Source organism: Mobula birostris, chromosome 3 (genome assembly GCF_030028105.1).
Source record: "Mobula birostris isolate sMobBir1 chromosome 3, sMobBir1.hap1, whole genome shotgun sequence".
Classification (NCBI taxonomy): Eukaryota; Metazoa; Chordata; class Chondrichthyes; order Myliobatiformes; family Myliobatidae; genus Mobula; species Mobula birostris.
Genome location: NC_092372.1, coordinates 31,897,389 through 31,917,228, shown reverse-complemented (window position 1 = coordinate 31,917,228; position 19,840 = coordinate 31,897,389). Strand labels below are relative to the sequence as shown.

The window sequence follows — 19,840 nt, the reverse complement described above, 5'->3', positions numbered from 1 at the left end:
CCAACGAGGAAGTCAAGAATCCATTTGCAGAGGGAGGAACAAAGACTCTGGTTGTGAAGCTTGTTGATTAGTACTGAGATGGTGGTGACCACCAAGCTGTAACAAGACTATAAGATATAGGAGCAGGAACAGACCATTTGTGTAGAGCAAAAATATCCTCTGAGTCAACTGAGAGTTTTTTCTGTCATTTTCTGTTAACTTAACTAGTATTTTTAAAATATGGTGTGGAATAATTACCTCAAATTTCCAATTTTCTTGAATTACTTTAATATAACACAGAAAATTGTTGAACTTCAGTAAAGAGAAGATAAATTAAAATAGTCACAATCCTTGAGGCTAATTTGCATAATTGCTTTACCTCTAAGTTTTCCCCATCTGTTGCATCTTTTGCCTTAGAAGCTGGAGGAGATGATACAGGTGGATATTGACTGGTGATTATTTGAGAGCTATAAGAGAAAGTTCAGTCCTTAAATCAGTTTTATTAAACTAATTCAATACCACAGTATAAAACATAATAGAGAATAAGCATTGAAAAATGACCACCATAAAATCGGTTCTTTCATTATTAAAAATAATCATGCTAATTAAGGTATTCAAAATTAATAAATAATATTCTGGATTCTTATTATTAACACTGTAGAAAAATGTGGACAGTACTTTATTCCATTAAACTGACATGAGATCTTGTGTTACGACAGTAGAAAACATCTGGACACACATTCCAGTAGATCTCATTTCAAGCTGGTATAGAACAGAAGAGCAGAGATGTTATGCTGAAAATGTAGAGCTCTTTTGTCTTATGGTATCAAAAACAAAAAAGTATACATTTAAAGTGAGACGTAGGAGTTTAAAAGGGGATCTCAGAGTTAAGTTGTGGAACACATTGCTAAAGGACAGAGTGGAATCCAGATACTATTACTAGTATAAGGTGGATTTAAATAGACATTTAAATCTAATGATACAGTCCTAATGCAGTAACATGTGATTGTGCACAAGGGCATAAAGATCAACAAAGATGCGGTCAGTACAATGCATTATAGCGCCAGCAAGTAGTGATCGGGGTTTATTTCTCACAACTTTCTCGAAGGAGTTTGTAGGTTCTTCCCATGGCCGTGTGGTTTTCCTCTGGGTGTTCCAGTTTCTTCCCACATTTCAAAGACTACGGATTAGGTTAGTAAGTTGTGAGCATGCTATGTTCGCATAAGAAGCATAGCCACACATGCAGGCTGCCCCTAGCACACTCATGATGCAAACAATACATTTCACTGTATGTTTCAATGTACATGTGTCAAATAAAACAAACCTTTAACATCTCTTTAGATGAGTAGGCTTAAGAGCCTGTTTCTGTGCTATGCAGCTCCATGACTTTATGATCATACGACTAGTTAGATCAGAATTTGAATGTGTTTCCGGTCACAGTATTAAAGGTATATATGATTGCAATCGAGAAGGTACAGAAATGATCCAGAGGTTGTACTAGCATTGAAAAGTTTTAGCTATGGATGAAGCAAGATAGGAATTGAGGGAAGGTGCAATTAAGGCAGGTAAAATCATTGCTCTAAATAAAGTAAATATAAAAGACAATTTCCTTTAAAAAATGGATCAAAATTCAGTAGGTGGTACAGGTGTGAGAGTTACTGTAAGGGTGGCCAATGCAGAAAGCATATAACATAAATAAAAAATTGGATCTATACTTGAAGTTCCGTAACCATGAGTAACATTGACCAAATGTTAAAAGATAGATGTAGGTAGAGGTAGTGCTTTCTCACCACCTCATTCGCAGCAGAGTGACTTCTTGCCATGTCAGCAATCTTATATAGTTCTACTATCTAATTTCTATAACAATGAAGTTTTTGGCAAAACTTCCTGACGTTATCTAAATCAATGAAATTAATATAATTGTACAGTTCCATAGACAAGTTCTTCTGATCAGGAAAAAAATAATGAACTGCTACAGAAATGTTAAAACCTGAGAAAGCATACTGTATTACCCATTCAAATTAGTTTCTTTGGTTGTTATATTTGTGGAGACTTTGAAATTCATTTTTTGACACTTTGCCTAGGGAACTTCCCTGCAGGAAAATCCAAATAGAAGTTCTGAAACATTAAAGCTGTTTTTCTTTTGTAAGTGATGCTGCCTGACCTACTGAATGTTTCTAAGAAATAAAGAGGCAACAGCCTTAGCTTAGAATTAAAGCAAACACTTCAAATATATCAGAAACACAAGAGAAAAGAGTTCCTACCTCTCCATTTCTGAAGTCCCTGCTAATGAACCTGACATACTTTCAGACATTGCTGTTTGACAGCTATCTCTTCTGTTTGGTTCTAGTCCATTTCTTATATCATTGAAGTTTTCATACTTGAGAGCCTGGACAAGCTGAAGCAGGTACATGAGCAAATCCTGTATAAAATGAAGAGATTTTAGACATTGAGTTTAAAGTAATGTTGATGGATGAAATAAAAGAAAAATCTTTATGCAACCAAAATATCAAATAGTTCAAATGAAATATGTCATGTTCCTAATTTATGCTGTTTGGCAGCAAATTTAATTACAATATTAGCAATACAAGCATAACAACCAACTAGAATTTAAATAGTAATCCTGGCTAATAGTTTTTAAACAAGTCAAATGCCTTAGAGCAAGTGCAACAAAATTAAATAACTGAAAAATACTCAGTGTTTTAATTATCACGGCAGAAGAATTTAAGTGAACTGTGCGTTAATTCCTTAAGCTTAACTAAATGAGGTGATCCTATCGAATCACATGGAATTCTTGAACTTAGTGGGATACATGTGGTAAAGATAAAGCTCCCCAACAGAGAACTTAAATCACCATCTCAGAGTTGGTGAATGGTTATCTAAAATTGATATTTGAGGAAACTTCTGCACTCAAATGCCTTACATTCTTCATCCCAGAAGGCAGTAGATATTCAGATGTTTTGTCTACACTCAAGACAGGTGTTGATCTTTAGAAATAAAAGTGAATCAAGGTATATTGGAATCAGAATAGCATGGGAAAACAGATCTGAAGCAGGCAATTAGCCATGAATTATTGAATAATAGAGACAGCTCAAAGGTTCACAGCTGCTTTTATTTTTTTTATTTTTAAATAAAATTTCCAAGGTCTATATACTATATTTCTGGTTTTAATTCCTCAACAATATTTTGGAATCATTTAAGCATATTTTGAAATTTCTCAGTTAATCAGCATGGTTGAGTAAGCCAAACCACTTTGAACCTTTTAATTTAAAAACCACACTCCCTTTAGTACCAATGAAAGCTAAAGCTTCGGCCAATAATTCATATGCTGCAATGGTCAAGTAAGACTTCTGCAGGAGTAGGTCCATTTTCCTTCAACGTCATCAGCTCTTTCCACCTCTGTAACTTATACGGTGTAACAGATAAAATGTGCAGCAATTTAAACTGACTTCACTGTATACATTTACTTTTGGTTTTACCTAATCTATTTATAATTATTCCCTCCATACCTTTGTTCCCTTACTCACAGAATTCATTAAATGGAAAACAGGAAAACTGATAGTCAAAATCAAGCTATCCAGCGACCAACTCCAAAACTTCAAGCCTACTTTGAAACACATCGCACAAGTAAAAAGACCCTGATGGGAGCTCTACTCAGGCCTCTGAATGGTAGCCAGGTTGTTACAATGCCAGCTAGAAAAGTCATATAGAAAGGGCAACGTTACAATAGTCATGGTGAATTTCAATGTGCAGGTTGATTAGGAAAACCAGGTTGGTGCTGCATCCCAAGAGCAGAAATTTGTAGAATACCAATAAGATGGCTTTTTAGAGCTGCTTGTGGTTGGGTCCACAAAGGAAAAGGCAATTCTCGAATGGGTGTTGTGTAGTGAACCAGATTTGTTTAGGGAGCTTAAGATAATGGAACTCTTCAAAGGCAGTGATCGTAATGTGATAGAACTCATTCTGCAGTTTGAGGCGGAGAGCTAAAATCAGATATATTGTTATTTTAGTAGAGTAAAAGGAATCACAGAGGCATGAAAGATGAGCTGACCAAAGTTGAGAGGAAGGGAACACTAGCAAGGATGACAGCAAAGCAGTAATGACTGAAGTTTCTGGCAATAATTCAGAAAGCACAGGATAGACTCATCCAAAAGAAGCAGCATTCTAAAGGGCAGATAATACAACCATAGCCAAAAAGGAAGTTAAATACAGCATGAAAGCAAAAGAGATAGTATATAAAATAATTAAAATTAGTTGGACGGTAGAGGATTAGGGAATTTTTAAAAACAAAAGACGACAACAAAAAAATCAATAAGGAGAAAAAAATACAAAAGGTAAGCTAGTGAACAATATAAAAGAGGACACCAGAAGTTTTTTTCAGATATATAAAGAGAAAAAGACAGGCAAGAGTGGATATCAGATTGCTGGAAAATGACAATGGAGAGGTCGTAATGACAAAGTAGTAGTGGACAAGCTCAATCTTGATTTTCTGGCATACTGCTGGTGTCTTCCTACAATCTACTCAATGGAAGACACCAGCAGTATGCCAGAAATTCAAGTGTCAGAGACAGGAGAGTGTGTATTCACTATTAATGAGATATATTCCAGGTCGAGTTCTCCAGTAAAGACGACTCATGGAAGACACACACTTACGTTCAGCAGTACCCAATTGTCAGAACAGAGCGTTATTTCAAATTCATTCTGCCCAAGGACCTGCGTGACCTATCACTTGACAAAACTGTCCAACAGCTAACAAGAAATTTTGAAGAGCAGTCGATTTTCTTCCATGTTTGCTTCCAATGCCTAAAACTCATTAAACACGCCGCCAATGACTTCATCACATACACCAGTGCTGTCAACCGTGAACGTGAAAAGATCAAGCTGGGTAACATGACTGTATTACAGTGAAAGTGTCTGATTTTTATTTGCAGACTTCAGGCACTTAGCAAAGCAGAGATTTGCAAATGGCTCCTAGCCAGACTGAAGGAAAACTCCGATATAAATTTACAAGCTATCATTCAAGTATGTCAATATTTGATCAACCTGAAAACACAATTCCAAACTGGTCAAACAGAACCATGTCAATGCTGTCTCCAATAGCCCAGACATCATCACTCAGCAGGTCTTCCAGCGGTCAAACACAGCTTGTTGGAACTATGGTGCATGGCATTACGCAAGGAACTGCAAATATAAGAAATACGTTTGCAGCAAAAGCCAACACTGTGGTCTCAAAAAAGGCTTTTGCTGTCCTTCACTCATTTCTAGGCCAATGAAGCACAAGCACAAGAGGTTTCAAAAGCCATCAAAATCTACAAGGAATTAAATGGTCACGTTCAAATTTGACTTCACCGCAGGAAAAGGTATGTCAACATATTCATCAACAATCAGTTGGTCAAACTACAACTTGATAGTGTGTCAGACATCACCAGTATCACCAAATGCACATGTTGGGCACCTGGGTCCCCAACAACCAGTCAAATCAATTCATCACTCAACCTGCAGTGCATCAGCTGGAACACTCCAGCTGATAGACAAACTGCACTGCATGGTGAAGTTGAATGGTAACCAATTCAATGGTGTGTGTTATCTAACAAATCAGCCAGATCAGTATGTCCTTAGCACTGACTATGTAGTCAAGCTTGATCTCCTGAGCATCACTCTGGATAAGGTCTGTATGAAGAAATCACGTCAGTTGATGCCATACCACCATTACATATGTGAGATCATATAACAACAACTGCAACAGCTCCATACAGCAGTGTTTCAAGGAGGTTTAGGTTGCTACACCAAACTGCAAGCAGAACTCCAGCCCCATCCGGATGCAAAGCCAGTCTTCGATCCCAAAAGACCGGTACCATACTCAGATGAAGATTTTGATCAGATGAAGAATATGCTGTCATCCAATCTTCCCTTGACACTTTTCAATACAGAGTTGTCAATCATCATTGCTACAGATGCGAAAATTACAGGGTGGGAGCTGTCAAATCCCATATCTTCTCTGATGTTTCCAAAGAAGCTGCCATGCATGCAGCTAGATCACTGCCTGCATCAGAAAGGAACTATAGACAAATCGAAAAGGAAGCCTTGGGAATAATCTTTGCTCTGAAGAAATTCCACAAGATGCATTATGGCAAACGCTTCACTCACCGTACTGACCTAAAGCCACTGTTGTCCATCTACAATGGTGGGCAACAATGTTATTACGCTATGATTTTAAAATCAAATACACATCAACACAGGAACTTGGTCAGACAGATGCCCTCTCCAGACTTAAGAATCAGCAGGTTACTGAAAACAAAGATTCAGTCGTGGTTGTAACTTCAGTAGATGACTAAGTCCACCAAGTTGTATCGGAGGCTGCTGAAGGTCTTCCCGGTCACAATCGACAAGATCAGAGCAGAAACTGCTGCAGATTCTCTTCTTTAGCTTATCTCCAGATATCTCAGACAGATGACCAATTAAGCTTGAGAAAGACATTGTATCCTTTTACCGAAGTCATACATCGCTCTCAACTGTGGACTCCTACCTAATATTTGGAGACAGAATAGTGATTCCATGAACACTTTGACCAAAAGTACTGAAGCAATTCCACTGTGGTCGCCCAGGCATCAAGTGAATGAAACCTTTGGCAAGAGGCTTTGTGAACTAGCTGGGCATAGATGAAAATATCACATCCATTATGCAAACAGTGTACTCAGTGCTCTATGGCGACAAAGAATCCAAGCAGAGCTGATCCATAACCATGGCCTCAAGCAACCAGACCTTGGAGTACATTTTGACTTCGCTGGCCCAATCGATGGGTGTACCTACCTTATTCTGGTTGACACCTATTCCAAACTATTTACGAAGTCAACAACGACAGAGGCTACCATTCATCAGCTGCTGCAGATCCTTAGCTACTTTGGGATGCCAAAAACACTTGTTTCTGACAATGACAATCAATTCAGTTCACTGCACTTCGCTGCATTCTGTCAGAAGAGCAGAGTTATCCACACCTATTCATCCACGGTCCAATAGCCAAGCACAGGTTTGTGGATACCTTCAAACAGTCGCTTCTGAAATCAATAGGGAAAGGAACATCAGCCAAGGCTCACTACACGTTTCTGCTGGCATATCGAATTACACTGCAACCAGGCCTGGAGGAGAAGTTACCAGCCGAAGCTCTTTTGAGAAGAAAATTGCACACAATGTAGAATGCAATGCTGCCAAAGAATCCAACATAGCAGATGGTCAAGTGCACAAAGGTAGCCACGCAGACCTTGGTCGACAGGTGAAGTCATTCAAGTCCAGAGCTCCAGTGTGGACCAGACAGTATTACGACAGGCAAGACCCCTGGGTACCAAGTCAGATTGGTAAACGAAAGGCAAAAGTGTTCTACAAAGTTATTGTAGACCATGTGCTCCAGAAGGCACAAGTTCCTTGGGCAGATCATCAAACATAGAGCTGGATCTTCATCTCCTCCTGGAAGGGTTCAATTTACCCCGACTGAACCAACCACCAGCACATCTGCAAGTGACATCACAACAAGAACGTAAAGCCTGCAACCACTGATCACCAGCATAAGCTAGTTGTTCCAATCCAAATCAACTCTCATTTCAAATTTTATAGGTAATCATCTTCAAGAGGGAGGTGTTGCAGCAAGTCTACTGTTACCATGACTGACAAGGCAAGTAAAGGACAGTATAAAGATAAAAGAGAAGAGGTATAACATAGCAAAGATGAGTGGGAAGTCGGAGGATTGGCAAACTTTTAAAGAGCAATAGAAGATAACTAAAAAGGTAATACGCGGAGAAAAAATGAGGTACGAAGGTAAACTAGCCAAGAATATAAAGGAGGATAGTAAAAGCTTCTTTAGGTATGTGAAAAGGAAAAAAAATAGTTAAGACCAAAACTGGGCCCTTGAAGACAGAAAAGGATGAATTTATTATGGAGAACAAGGAAATGGCAGACGAGTTGAACAGGTACTTTGGATCTGTCTTCACTAGGGAAAACACAAACAATCTCCTAGATATAATAGTTGGCAAAGGACCTAGGGTAATGGATGAACTGAAAGTAGTTTATATTAGGCAGGAAATAGTGTTGGATAGACTGTTGGGTCTGAAGGCTAATAAGTCCCCGGGACCTGATGGTCTGCATCCCAGGGTATTTAATGAGGTGGCTTTAGAAATCGTGGACGCATTGGTAATCATTTTCCAATGTTCTATAGATTCAGGATCAGTTCCCGTGGATTGGAGGGTTGTCCAACTTTTCAAGAAAGGAGGGAGAGAGAAAACAGGGAATTATGACTGGTTAGCCTGACATCAGTGGTGGGAAAGATGCTGGAGTCAATTATAAAAGATGAAATTACGACACATTTGGATGGCAGTAACAGGATAGGTCCCAGTCAGCATGGATTTATGAAGGGGAAATTGTGCTTGACTAATCTTCTGGATTTTTTTTGAGGATGTAACTATGGAAATGGATAAGGGAGAGCCAGTGGATGTAGTGTACCTGAACTTTCAGAAAGCCTTTGATAAAGTCCCACATAGGAGATTAGTGGGCAAAATTAGGGCACATGGTATTGGGGGCAGAGTACCGACATGGATTGAAAATTGGCTGGCTGAAAGGAAACAAAGAGTAGCAATTAACGGATCCCTTTCGGAATGGCAAGCGGTGACCAGTGGGGTACCGCAGGGTTCAGTGCTGGGACCACAGCTGTTTAGAACATACATTAACGATTTAGATGAAGGGATTAAAAGTAACATTAGCAAATTTGCAGATGACACAAAGCTGGGTGGCAGTGTGAAATGTGAGGAGGATGTTATGAGAATGCAGGGTGACTTGGACAGGCTGGGTGAGTGGGCGGATGCATGGCAGATGCAGCTTAATGTGGATAAATGTGAGGTTATCCACTTTGGTGGTAAGAACAGGAAGGCAGATTATTATCTGAATGGAGTCACGTTAAGAAAAGGGGAAGTACAACGAGATCTAGGTGTTCTTGTACATCAGTCACTGAAAGCAAGCATGCAGGTACAGCAGGCAGTGAAGAAAGCTAATGGCATGCTGGCTTTCATAACAAGGGGAATTGAGTATAGGAGCAAGGAGATCCTTCTGCAGCTGTACAGGGCCCTGGTGAGACCACACCTGGAGTATTGTGTGCAGTTTTGGTCTCCAAATTTGAGGAAGGACATTCTTGCTACTGAGGGAGTGCAGCATAGGTTCACAAGGTTAATTCCTGGGATGGCGGGACTGTCATATGTTGAAAGATTGGAGCGACTGGGCTTGTATACACTGGAATTTAGAAGGATGAGAGGGGATCTGATTGAAACATATAAGATTATTAAGGGATTGGACATGCTGGAGGCAGGAAACACGTTCCTGCTGATGGGTGAGTCCAGAACCAGAGGCCACAGTTTAAGAATACGGGGTAGGCCATTTAGAATAGAATTGAGGAAAAACTTTTTCATCCAGAGAGTGGTGGATAGATGGAATGCTCTGCCCCAGAAGGCAGTGGAGGCCAAGTATCTGGATGCTTTCAAGAAAGAGGTGGATAGAGCTCTTAAAAATAGTGGAATCAAAGGTAATGGGGATAAGGCAGGAACTGGATACTGATCGTGGATGATTAGCCATGATCACAGTGAATGGCCTACTCCTGCATCTATTGTTACCTTTTATCCTACTTCAACAAAAATCTAACACTACCCTCCTACATAGCCCTGCATTTTTCTTTAGTCCATGTGCTCATCAAAGCGTCTCTTATATGTCCCCAACGTACATTCCACACACCTATGACTTTATAAAAAAAAACTACTTTAGACTTCGCCTCTGTATACTTCGTTCCAATCACCTTAAATGGCTGGTTCTGCTTCGATAGTTTGACCTGGTGTTAATTTGTTGGTCCACCTACAGCAACATTTCATTTCAGTGGAATGGGTATAAAAGAGTGGTTTCAGGATTGGGGAGGTCGTTCTTCAAGGTATCACAGATGGGCTGGTTGTGAAAGGCGTCGCAGATAGACAGAACAGGAGGTGTGCTGCAGTAAGACAGGCTCATGCACATCTAGTTAATTATTTTAATACTTGCTCTGTTCTGTCCTAATATACAAAGGTTTGCAGTTCTAAGTAGATAATTGGAGTTTTGTGTCTTTCTGCTTACCCAAGCTGCTCCAAGATCCTTGCGGTGTAATGAAACAAAGGCACACACATTGTAATTTATATCACATAAATTTATGTTTTAGATTTACAATTTATCCTATGTTCAATCGTTCTATATACTTAAGCAACAACATACTTACCTCATCATCAGCTTGTTGCAATCTAGCAACTGCATACCGCCTGACAGTTGGATTTGTGAATTGTGAGGAAAGCAACTCAAGACCATCTTCCACATCCATTGGCTTCCACTTTCCTAGCAATTCCAGAGCTTGCTTAGCTTCTTGAGCCAAGTCCCAGTTTACACACTTTAGAAATTTAGTCAGAGCCTAGAGAACAGAAATAATTTTAATGCTACCTTCTGACAAGTCAGTTTTGATGATCTTTATTAATCACAAGGGCCGTAGCTCACATTTGCTTTGGAAACTCCTGCAAGTTGAAATAATGTTAAGTGTGTTCATTACCTCAAGTCTTTGCAATGCATTACAGTATCATATAAATGGCCCCAGAAATGGAGATAGATGGAGGATCACTGGGGATGATTTGGAACATAGAATAGCCTATGTTCCAAATCATCCCCAGTGATCCTCCATCTATTTCCATCTCTAGAGACAAACTTCCTCCCCTCTCCTCTCTTCTATTCCCCATTCTTACCTCTTCTTACTTGCCTATCACCTCCCTCTGGGTCCCCTTCTCCTTCCCTTTCTCCTATGGTCCACTCTTCTTGCCTATCAGATTCCCTCCTCTCCAGACCTTTACCTTTCCTACTCACATGGCTTCACCTATCATCTTCTAGCTAGTCCTCTTTCCCTTCCCCCACTTTTTTTCTGGTGACTTCCCCTTCCTTTACAGTCCTGATAAAGAATCTCAGCCCCAAACGTCAACTGTTTATTCATTTCCATAGATGCTGCCTGACCTGCTGCAGTTTGTGTATGTTACTAGAATCTGGAAAATTTTTCATGTTAATCATTTAAATGGGCTGGATACTCTTTACCATGAAAATTCATGGGTATACTGTGGGGAAAAAGATTCAAGGTAAGATAATATAATGAGCAAACTTTGCGTGTCCTAGCAGAAAGCCATTAGAGAAACAATTCGCTAAATATCGTATATTTTAAATATGCTACTTTCAGTCAATTTCTCCAAAGGACAAATTGATCACTTGAAAACAGGTTGAATGAAATGTTGAAGAGTGAGGGACTTCCTTCTTGGCTCAAAGAACCCCAAACACATTCTATTACAGCTTGGAGCATTCCGGAGATCAGAGCTCAAATGCGGCGGTATCTGTAAGTAGTCTCTATACATCTACCCTGTGGAATGTATAGGTTTTCTTCAAATGATCTGGATTCCTCCCACAGACCAAAGACACACCAAGCTGGTTAACTGGTCACTTGTAAACTGTCCCGTGATTAGGTTAGGGTTAATGGCAGTTCTGGGGTTGCTGGGACAGCATGCTCGAGGCACTGGAAGGGACTACTCCATATTGTGTTGATAAATAAATAAAAGAGAAGTCCAAAAACTTGCTTTGTAAACACACACAGTTCTACACTCATCTTGAGGTCATGCTTTTGATGTCAAGTTGAAACCTTCATCTCTACTTAGTCATAATCATGGTCATAGTCATACTTTATTGATCCCGAGGGAAATTGGGTTTCGTTACAGTTGCACCAACCAAGAATAGAGTATAAATATAGCAATATAAAACCATAAATAATTAAATAATATGTAAATTATGCCAGATGAAAATAAGTCCAGGACCAGCCTATTGGCTCAGGGCGTCTGACCTTCCAAGGGAGGGGTTGTAAAGTTTGATGGTCACAGGCAGGAATGACTTCCTATGACGCTCAGTGTTGCATCTCGGTGGAATGAGTCTCTGGCTGAATGTACTCCTGTGCCCAACCAGTACATTATGTAGTGGATGGGAGACATTGACCAAGATGGCATGCAACTTGGACAGCATCCTCTTTTCGGACAGCATCCTCTTTTCAGACACCACCGTCATAGAGTCCAGTTGCATCCCCACAACATCACTGGCCTTACGAATGAGTTTGTTGATTCTGTTGGTGTCTGCTACCCTCAGCCTGCTGCCCCAGCACACAACAGCAAACATGATAGCAGAGGCCACCACAGACTCATAGAACATCCTCAGCATCGTCCAACAGATGTTAAAGGACCTCAGTCTCCTCAGGAAATAGGGATGGCTCTGACCCTTCTTGTAGACAGCCTCAGTGTTCTTTGACCAGTCCAGTTTATTGTCAATTTGTATCCCCAGGTTTTTTGTAATCCTCCACCATGTCCACACTGACCTCCTGGATGGAAACAGGGGTCACCGGTACCTTAGCCCTCCTCAGGTCCACCACCAGCTCCTTAGGCTTTTTCACATTAAGCTGCAGATAATTCTGCTCACACCATGTGACGAAGTTTCCTACCATAGCCCTGTACTCAGCCTCATCTCCCTTGCTGATGCATCCAACTATGCCAGAGTCATCAGAAAACTTCTGAAGATGGCAAGACTCTATGCAGTAGTTGAAGTCCGAGGTGTAAATGGTGAAGAGAAAGGGAGACAAGACAGTCCCCTGTGGAGCCCTAGTGCTGCTGATCACTCTGTCTGACACACAGTGTTGCAAGCACACATACTGTGGTCCGCCAGTCAGGTAATCAAGAATCCATGACACCATGAAAGCATCCACCTGCATCGCTGTCAGCTTCTCCCCCAGTAGAGCAGGGCAGATGGTGTTGAACGCACTGGAGAAGTCAAAAAACGTGACCCTCACAGTGCTTGCTGGCTTGTCCAGGTGGGCGTAGACACAGTTCAGCAGGTAGACGATGGCATCCTCAACTCCCAGTCGGGGCTGGTAGGTGAACTGGAGGGGATCTAAGTGTGGCCTAACCATAGGCCACAGCAGCTCCAGAACAAGTCTCTCTAGGGTCTTCATGATGTGGGAGGTCAATGCCACGGGTCTGTAGTCATTGAGGCCACTGGGGCGTGGCACCTTCAGCACAGGGACGAGGCAGGACATCTTCCACAGCACAGGAACCCTCTGGAGACTCAGGCTCAGGTTGACGACATGGTGAAGTACCCCACATAGCTGAGGGGCACAGGCTTTGAGCACCCTGGTACTGACACCATCCGGTCCTGCAGCCTTGCTTGGGTGGAGACGTTTCAACTGTCTTCTCACCTGTTCAGCTATGAAGCCCAACGTGGTGGTTTCGTGGGGGGAGGGGTATAGTCATGAGAGCAGGGTGGGGAACTGTGAGGAGGGGTAGGAGGGGAGAGTGGAATGTGTGTTAGTTGGGGGCCGACAACAGATGAATCATGTGGGGGATGGGCAGGGGCCACAATGTCAAATCTGTTAAAGAACAGGTTAAGTTCGTTGGTCCTGTCCACACTGCCTTCAGCTCCTCTGTTGCTAGTTTGCCGGAACCCAAAGATGGTCCTCATCCCACTCCAGACCTCTCTCATGTTGTTCTGCTGGAGTTTCCACTCAAGCTTCCTCCTTTACCTGCCTTTAGCCTCCCTGATCCTGGCTTTCAGGTCCCTCCATATTGCCCTCAGCTCCTCCCTATTTCCATCTCTGAATGCCCTCTTTTTAGCGTTCACGATGACCTTAATGTCCTTTGTTACCCATGGCTTGTTCTTTGAATAACAAAGGACAGTTCTTGCCGGAACATTGCAGTCCACACAGAAGTTGGTGCAACCAGTGATGCACTCTGTGAGCCCATCAATATCCTCTCCATGTGGCTCACAGAGTGCCTGCCAGTCTGTCACCTCAAAACAACCCTGGAGCGCCTCATAAGCCTCCTCCGACCATTTCCTCACTGTCCTCAAGGTTGCAGGTTTACTCTTCACCAGAGGCATGTAGCTGGGTTTGAGATGCACCAGGTTGTGATCTGACCTTCCCAATGGGGGGAGGGGAGAGGAGCTGTATGCATCCTTAACGTTAGCATACATCAAATCCAGCATCCTCTCCCCTCTGGTTGTACAGCTCACATACTGCGTGAAGTTGGGCAGTGTTCTAGCCATGGTAACATGGTTGAAGTCACCCGAGATGGTAATGAGGGCACTCGGGTGCTGGGTTTGTAATCTGGCTATGATGGTGTAAATGATGTTACACGCCGATGTCGAGTTGGCAGAGGGAGGGAGGGGTGTACACAACAACCACAATTGCATGTGAGATTTCCCTTCGCAAATAATATGGCCGGAGTCCAACAGCAAGAAGTTCAATATCCGGGCTACAAATACATTCCTTGATCATAATATGACCAGGATTGCACCATCTGTTGTTAACCAGAACAGCAAGCCCCCCTCCTTTACGCTTACCGCTCTCAATTCCGGTCAGCCCGAAAGGTCTGGAAGCCCTCTATGGAAACGTTTTGGTCGGGTATGTCCTCGTGCAGCCACATTTCAGTAAAACACATAACACTGCTCTCCCGAAATGTTCTCTGACTCCTGGCTAGCGCCGTCAACTTGTCCATTTTATTACCCAGCGATCTCACATTGCCCATAATGAGAGAAGGGAGACACGGCTCATAACTCCTCTTCTCCATAAGACTCTGTTGTCTCGACCCGGTCCTCTTCCCTCGCCTTTTTGATCCCCCTCTGCATCCTCTGTGTGTTTTCCTCCAGATTTCAGCCAGGTATCTGCCGCTCTGTTCGCTAAACCAGTCGGCATAAGCACAATCAGCTGGTCCCTGGAATAAACAATGCGACCATACTGCTGCCTCGCTAATGAGACGTGTCCGAATGTAACTATTTCCAGCACTAAAAACCCAAATAAAACTCTCTCCACCAGCATGTTAGAGAGGGTGCAGCTTCAACATGTTACCGTGAAAAAAAATACAACAAATAACTTAAGTTAAAAAGTAAGAAAAGTAAGAAAACTAGTCAGAGCGACTGTAACAGGCTGCATGCATGACCGGCACATGTGCCCTTGCTGGGTTCATTCAATTTTCTATGTAGCTGGTAGTGGCAACTTCTGTGGTAAGCTACAAGACATCTAAATGAGAGCCTAAAGTGAAATCTTCCAAGTACTTTCAACCTTAAAACTCAAAACTCAGCTAAGTAGGCTCATAAAAATTATACCTAATTTGTAACGCATTTTTAATGCTATGCTCTACAACTGAAATCAGTTGGCTGTATTCCATTTCAAGTCACAATACTTAGAGCACAGTTTTCCAATTATGTTACTTTGAATTAGAGTAGTTAAAAAATTACAAGGGATGAAAAGTTCCGGATCTAATTCAACTAGGAAAACCAAATCATAAATACTAACCTTCTCTTGATTGGTGAGATAGTACCTAAATTTCCAAACTAGATCTTGTTCTTCAGATGACAGCAATTTAGTAGGAGGATAATTTAAAATAATCTGGAAGAAAAAAGTGTCACTTAGATATTGTGAAATAAAGATATTATGATGATCCAGTCAACTTGTTACCCAAACTATCCTTATAAATCCTAAGCTCATGAAGCAAATTTGTGTAATGTTCCATACCATGGAAAAAAAGTCATGTTACTGTAATGACTATTCATGTAAGGGATAACTGACTCTTCTACTTTATATATTATACTGAAATCACTGATTTAACATTAATATCTTAATGAATTACCTTTCCTTGTTCCAGCTTCCATTTCCAATGTTAACAATATTCCTGTTAAGGCAACCTAACTGATGCCTATCAGTGCAACAATGAACAGAAGTCCACTGTATGTATATAATGGACAGTATAGTTTCAAAGGTATTCTGTCCTACTGTGGGCTAATAAAACTATCAACAATACTGTTATTATCAACAAGTGTGTGCTTGCATGTGTGTGAGGGAGCTTAATTCTAAAAATAAGACAACTTATTCTGGTAACTCACAAAATAGAATGCCATTTTGAAGGGCCAATTTAAGAAAAAGGGACAAAAAACTAAAAAAGGCAAAAGAACTATAGAAGATCCATGTGCTCCAAACTAAATACATCACATTACAATATTTCAAAAAAACACTGTTAGAGTCTGAACTCTAATTCTTGCAGTAATTTAGCAATTTACCACTATCATCTTGTGTACTAGAAATTAGTTTGAGATTGCTCAAGTTTAGCACTTAAGTATTAACAATAGCATTTGCATTACAGTTCCTAAGTACTTAATTTTGTGAAACGTGCTACATCAACATACACAAATTTTTGTCTACCAAAAAGACTCATAACAAAGAGTTAACAATTTCAATTTTAGTATTTGCAGATCAGGGGTATGTTTAAGAATCTCATTAAATAAAATGTAATTCAACATCAGTTACAGCATTGGCCACACATTGCACACTAATGCTATGTATTATCGTTAGTGACATAACCTTCATTAGCTCTGACTAATATTTTCATTGAGTTATTTCAAGGATTCACTCTACCCTATTTATAATCTTTATCAACCAAGGATATTTTCATGTTCATTAAACTTCTGCAAATCACAACTACATTTTGAACTAGTGCTACATTCTCATTATCTTTCTTCGACTACTGAAAACTCTAATAATGGATTCCTTTCAGTTCAAGCTACATTTAAAAGCTAATTGTGCAGAGTTTAATGGTAATTTCCCCATTTTCATTCTTTGTTCTCAACCAACTGTTACCACAAGGTGACTCTGCTTCATTTTAATGTCTTAATATCTGGATTAATCTGACATGAGGACCATGTAATGCGACCCATCGTGGAAAAGTTTGCTGCTGTGACTTTACTTGCTTACTTCAAGTAAACACCAGATGCTTTTGTTTGTGATACTTGAGTAATCAAAGAGGTGTAGCCAACCTCCAACAAGCAAACTTTTACCTCATGGTAAACTGACATAAATAAAAATAAACCACTATTTCAGAACAGCCAATAGAATAAAAACCCATGCACTAGCTTGAGAGAATGCTGAAAGAATTAGAATTTTCTCAAAGGCTTGACTATCAAATGATTCTATATTGAAGATTTGTAGCAGGCAAACTGAATGGAGATAATCCAACCAAAGGTATGGCTGTGTCCGTTAAATTGTTATGGAAATGATTTTTGTAACATAAAAAGCATGATTCAACTTTGCTGCAGATTGAACTAATCCCTCCATAGTGAATTGTGTTCAAAATCAAATAAAAAAATAAAGAATAAATTCTATCAAAAGACAGTTAATAGGGAAGCTGTTGACAGGGAGAAATCATCTGTAGAGAAGGCAACTCTTGAATGATAACTTTCAGAATCAAGAGACGGAATAGGAGGTACAGTGAATGGTTATACTTGTTAGGATTGTCATTATTACACTTCATAGTTTTTTAAACATTAGATAATTAATTTCCTAAAACACTATCTGCAGTGCTTGTATGTATTACTAGTTTTGTAACCCTGATCTGCCATTGTCCCACACCCCTCCCTCAGCACTCCACTCACATCATGCCCAACATCCTTTGCTCCCGCCAGATTTATAAACTCGCTCTCTGCTCCACATTAACAAATACAGTACTGTGCAAAAATGTTAGACACCCTGGTTACATATCTATATTTGCCTAAGACTTTTGCACAGTATTGTAAATACAAATAATAAACAATTACAAAGAAAGTTCAACATTGTATCTTTTCAGAGAAAGCTTTCAATTTGTACTCACATTAAGTTGATCACGTGTAGCAGCATTTGGCTTTAGATCATGATCAGAAGGTCCACTTCTCAAGCTTCGAGCAAGTTTATGATGCTTACTTTCTACTAAATTTTCCTATTATATGAACATACAGCACAGTCATAAATTTTAACAAATCAAGAAACAAACAATATGCATTTAAATATTTGAGTTTCTTTAAACTTTGGACTCTTGTGATCAACAATTTGTTGTTTTAATAAAAGGAAATGAACAGCAGCTTAAATATCATTGGAATAAAGCAGACCCAAGTCAACAAAAGCAATCACAAGTCAGGGAGTGTGCAGGAAATTTAACTCAAAAATCCTTCAAAAAACATAAAAATCAACAGAAATGAATCCCTCATGGGAAGTCTTAACTTCCCAAAGTCATCTCAACAGCTGAATGGATAAGTGCAACATATTTGTTTGGTTTGATTTATTATCACAGCACCAAGATACAATGAACACTGGTTTGTGTGCCATCCAATTTGATCATACCATTGTAAGTATATTGAGGTAGCCAAAAGAAAATAGTGTAGCAACTACAACACTACAGTGCAGGGAAACAAGTGTAAAGAACCATGATGAGGCAGACTGGGAGATCAAGAATTCATCATCAGTACTTCAAATGTCTGTCAAGAGTCTGATAAAAGTAGGAAGAAGTGGTCCTGGAGCCTGGAGATATGTGCTTTCAAACCATTGTCTATTCTGCCTGATAAGAGAAAGGTAAAAGGAGTAAAACCAGAATGGGGGGGGGGGGGTCAAGCAAGCAGGAAGTGAAAACAGAGTTAATAGGCGGCTGCTTTTCATGGTGTACCAAATTACTGCATTCGGTTTTTTCAATGATAATCTGTCATCTAGCAAATTACTGTTTTAATCACTGGGCATGGTCAACAACAATATATATTTAAATGTTGTAATAATAATATTAAGGCATTTCATGGGTAACAATAATAAAATCTGACTGGGCCACAACGTATTAGAATGGCGTCAATATACAAAATCAAATAGATAAGCTTTAATGTGCATTACAGATTTTCAGGAGGACTTACAGAATTTTGAATTAAGGTAGCTAATGAAGTTAAAGATACAAAGTCAATGTTGGGACAAAAAAAACACTTGAAGGACTTGATGGGGATCTTAACCCAGAATTCAACATCTGTCTCTGAAGTTGGAACAATCAGAGGTGTTCATGATGCTGAAACTAATGAAGCTCAGCCCAAGAGATGCCATGGGATTGGATGCAAGGAGGAGAGTAAATAGTAGTGGGGGTGTGGGGAGTAATACAATGCAGAGATTAGCAGAAAACTGAACCCAAGGTACAGAATCATGCTAGGTGCTACCAAATGGAAGAATAGCATTGTCTTAAGTGAAAGCCATTGAATTTTGAACTCATGAATCAGCTCATGGATTTTGAGGGCAAAACAGTAAAGTAATTTAAGATTATACATACCATTGACATCTGAGGATCTGGCACTTTGACAATCTCGGAGCTTGTTAAATTTGTAGATGACTCATCACCATCCTGGTTAAAATTGCATGAAAGAAAACATATAAGCCGGTCTAATTACTATATCGGTAGATTATAATCTAAATTTAAATACTACTTGAGATTGTCAATGGAATGCATATGAGACACCATATTTCAACCAGAAACACCTAGTATATACGTTTCTTCAGGGAAGGGCTTAAACATGACAAAATACAAAACAAAAACACACAGCCAAAAAATGCTTGAAATGGTACTTAACAATATTTGAAAAAGTGGTGCACTCTATTTGCAATGCAAATATTAGCTAGATCCAGAGGCCCCATGGGTAATGGAAATTGGCCATTACAGAAATCATGAATCACTACCTAAATATTTGAGATGCCAATTTAAATGAACTCTTATGCAACTTACAAAAAATGTTAAATAAATTATTTTGTTTTCAACTCACATTTTTTGACATGATAAGGTTAGTGAACATCACCATATGGACCATTTCCTAAGACTGCAACCCGCCCTGCCATACAAATTGGTCCATAGTTTATGGAAAGTCTTTTTTTTCATGACTGTACAATTAGCAAGTCAAAAATGCCACAGAGTTCCCAGGCCGCAAAAGA

The 19,840-nt window shown here is 40.0% G+C and overlaps 1 protein-coding gene across 2 annotated transcripts in view; it reads right to left on the bottom strand.

Moving 5' to 3' along the window:
- Positions 1 to 19,840, bottom strand: part of pik3c3 (phosphatidylinositol 3-kinase, catalytic subunit type 3) — a 137,279-nt gene that overhangs the window by 80,763 nt on the left and 36,676 nt on the right. For both annotated transcript variants that reach the window (XM_072252439.1, XM_072252437.1), the window contains exons 7-12: positions 19,188 to 19,259; positions 17,727 to 17,831; positions 15,383 to 15,475; positions 10,253 to 10,438; positions 2,244 to 2,401; positions 359 to 446 (exon numbers count right to left, since the gene is read on the bottom strand). In XM_072252439.1, the coding sequence (XP_072108540.1) occupies positions 359 to 446; positions 2,244 to 2,401; positions 10,253 to 10,438; positions 15,383 to 15,475; positions 17,727 to 17,831; positions 19,188 to 19,259 (702 nt within the window). The remainder of the gene's footprint in view (positions 1 to 358; positions 447 to 2,243; positions 2,402 to 10,252; positions 10,439 to 15,382; positions 15,476 to 17,726; positions 17,832 to 19,187; positions 19,260 to 19,840) is intronic.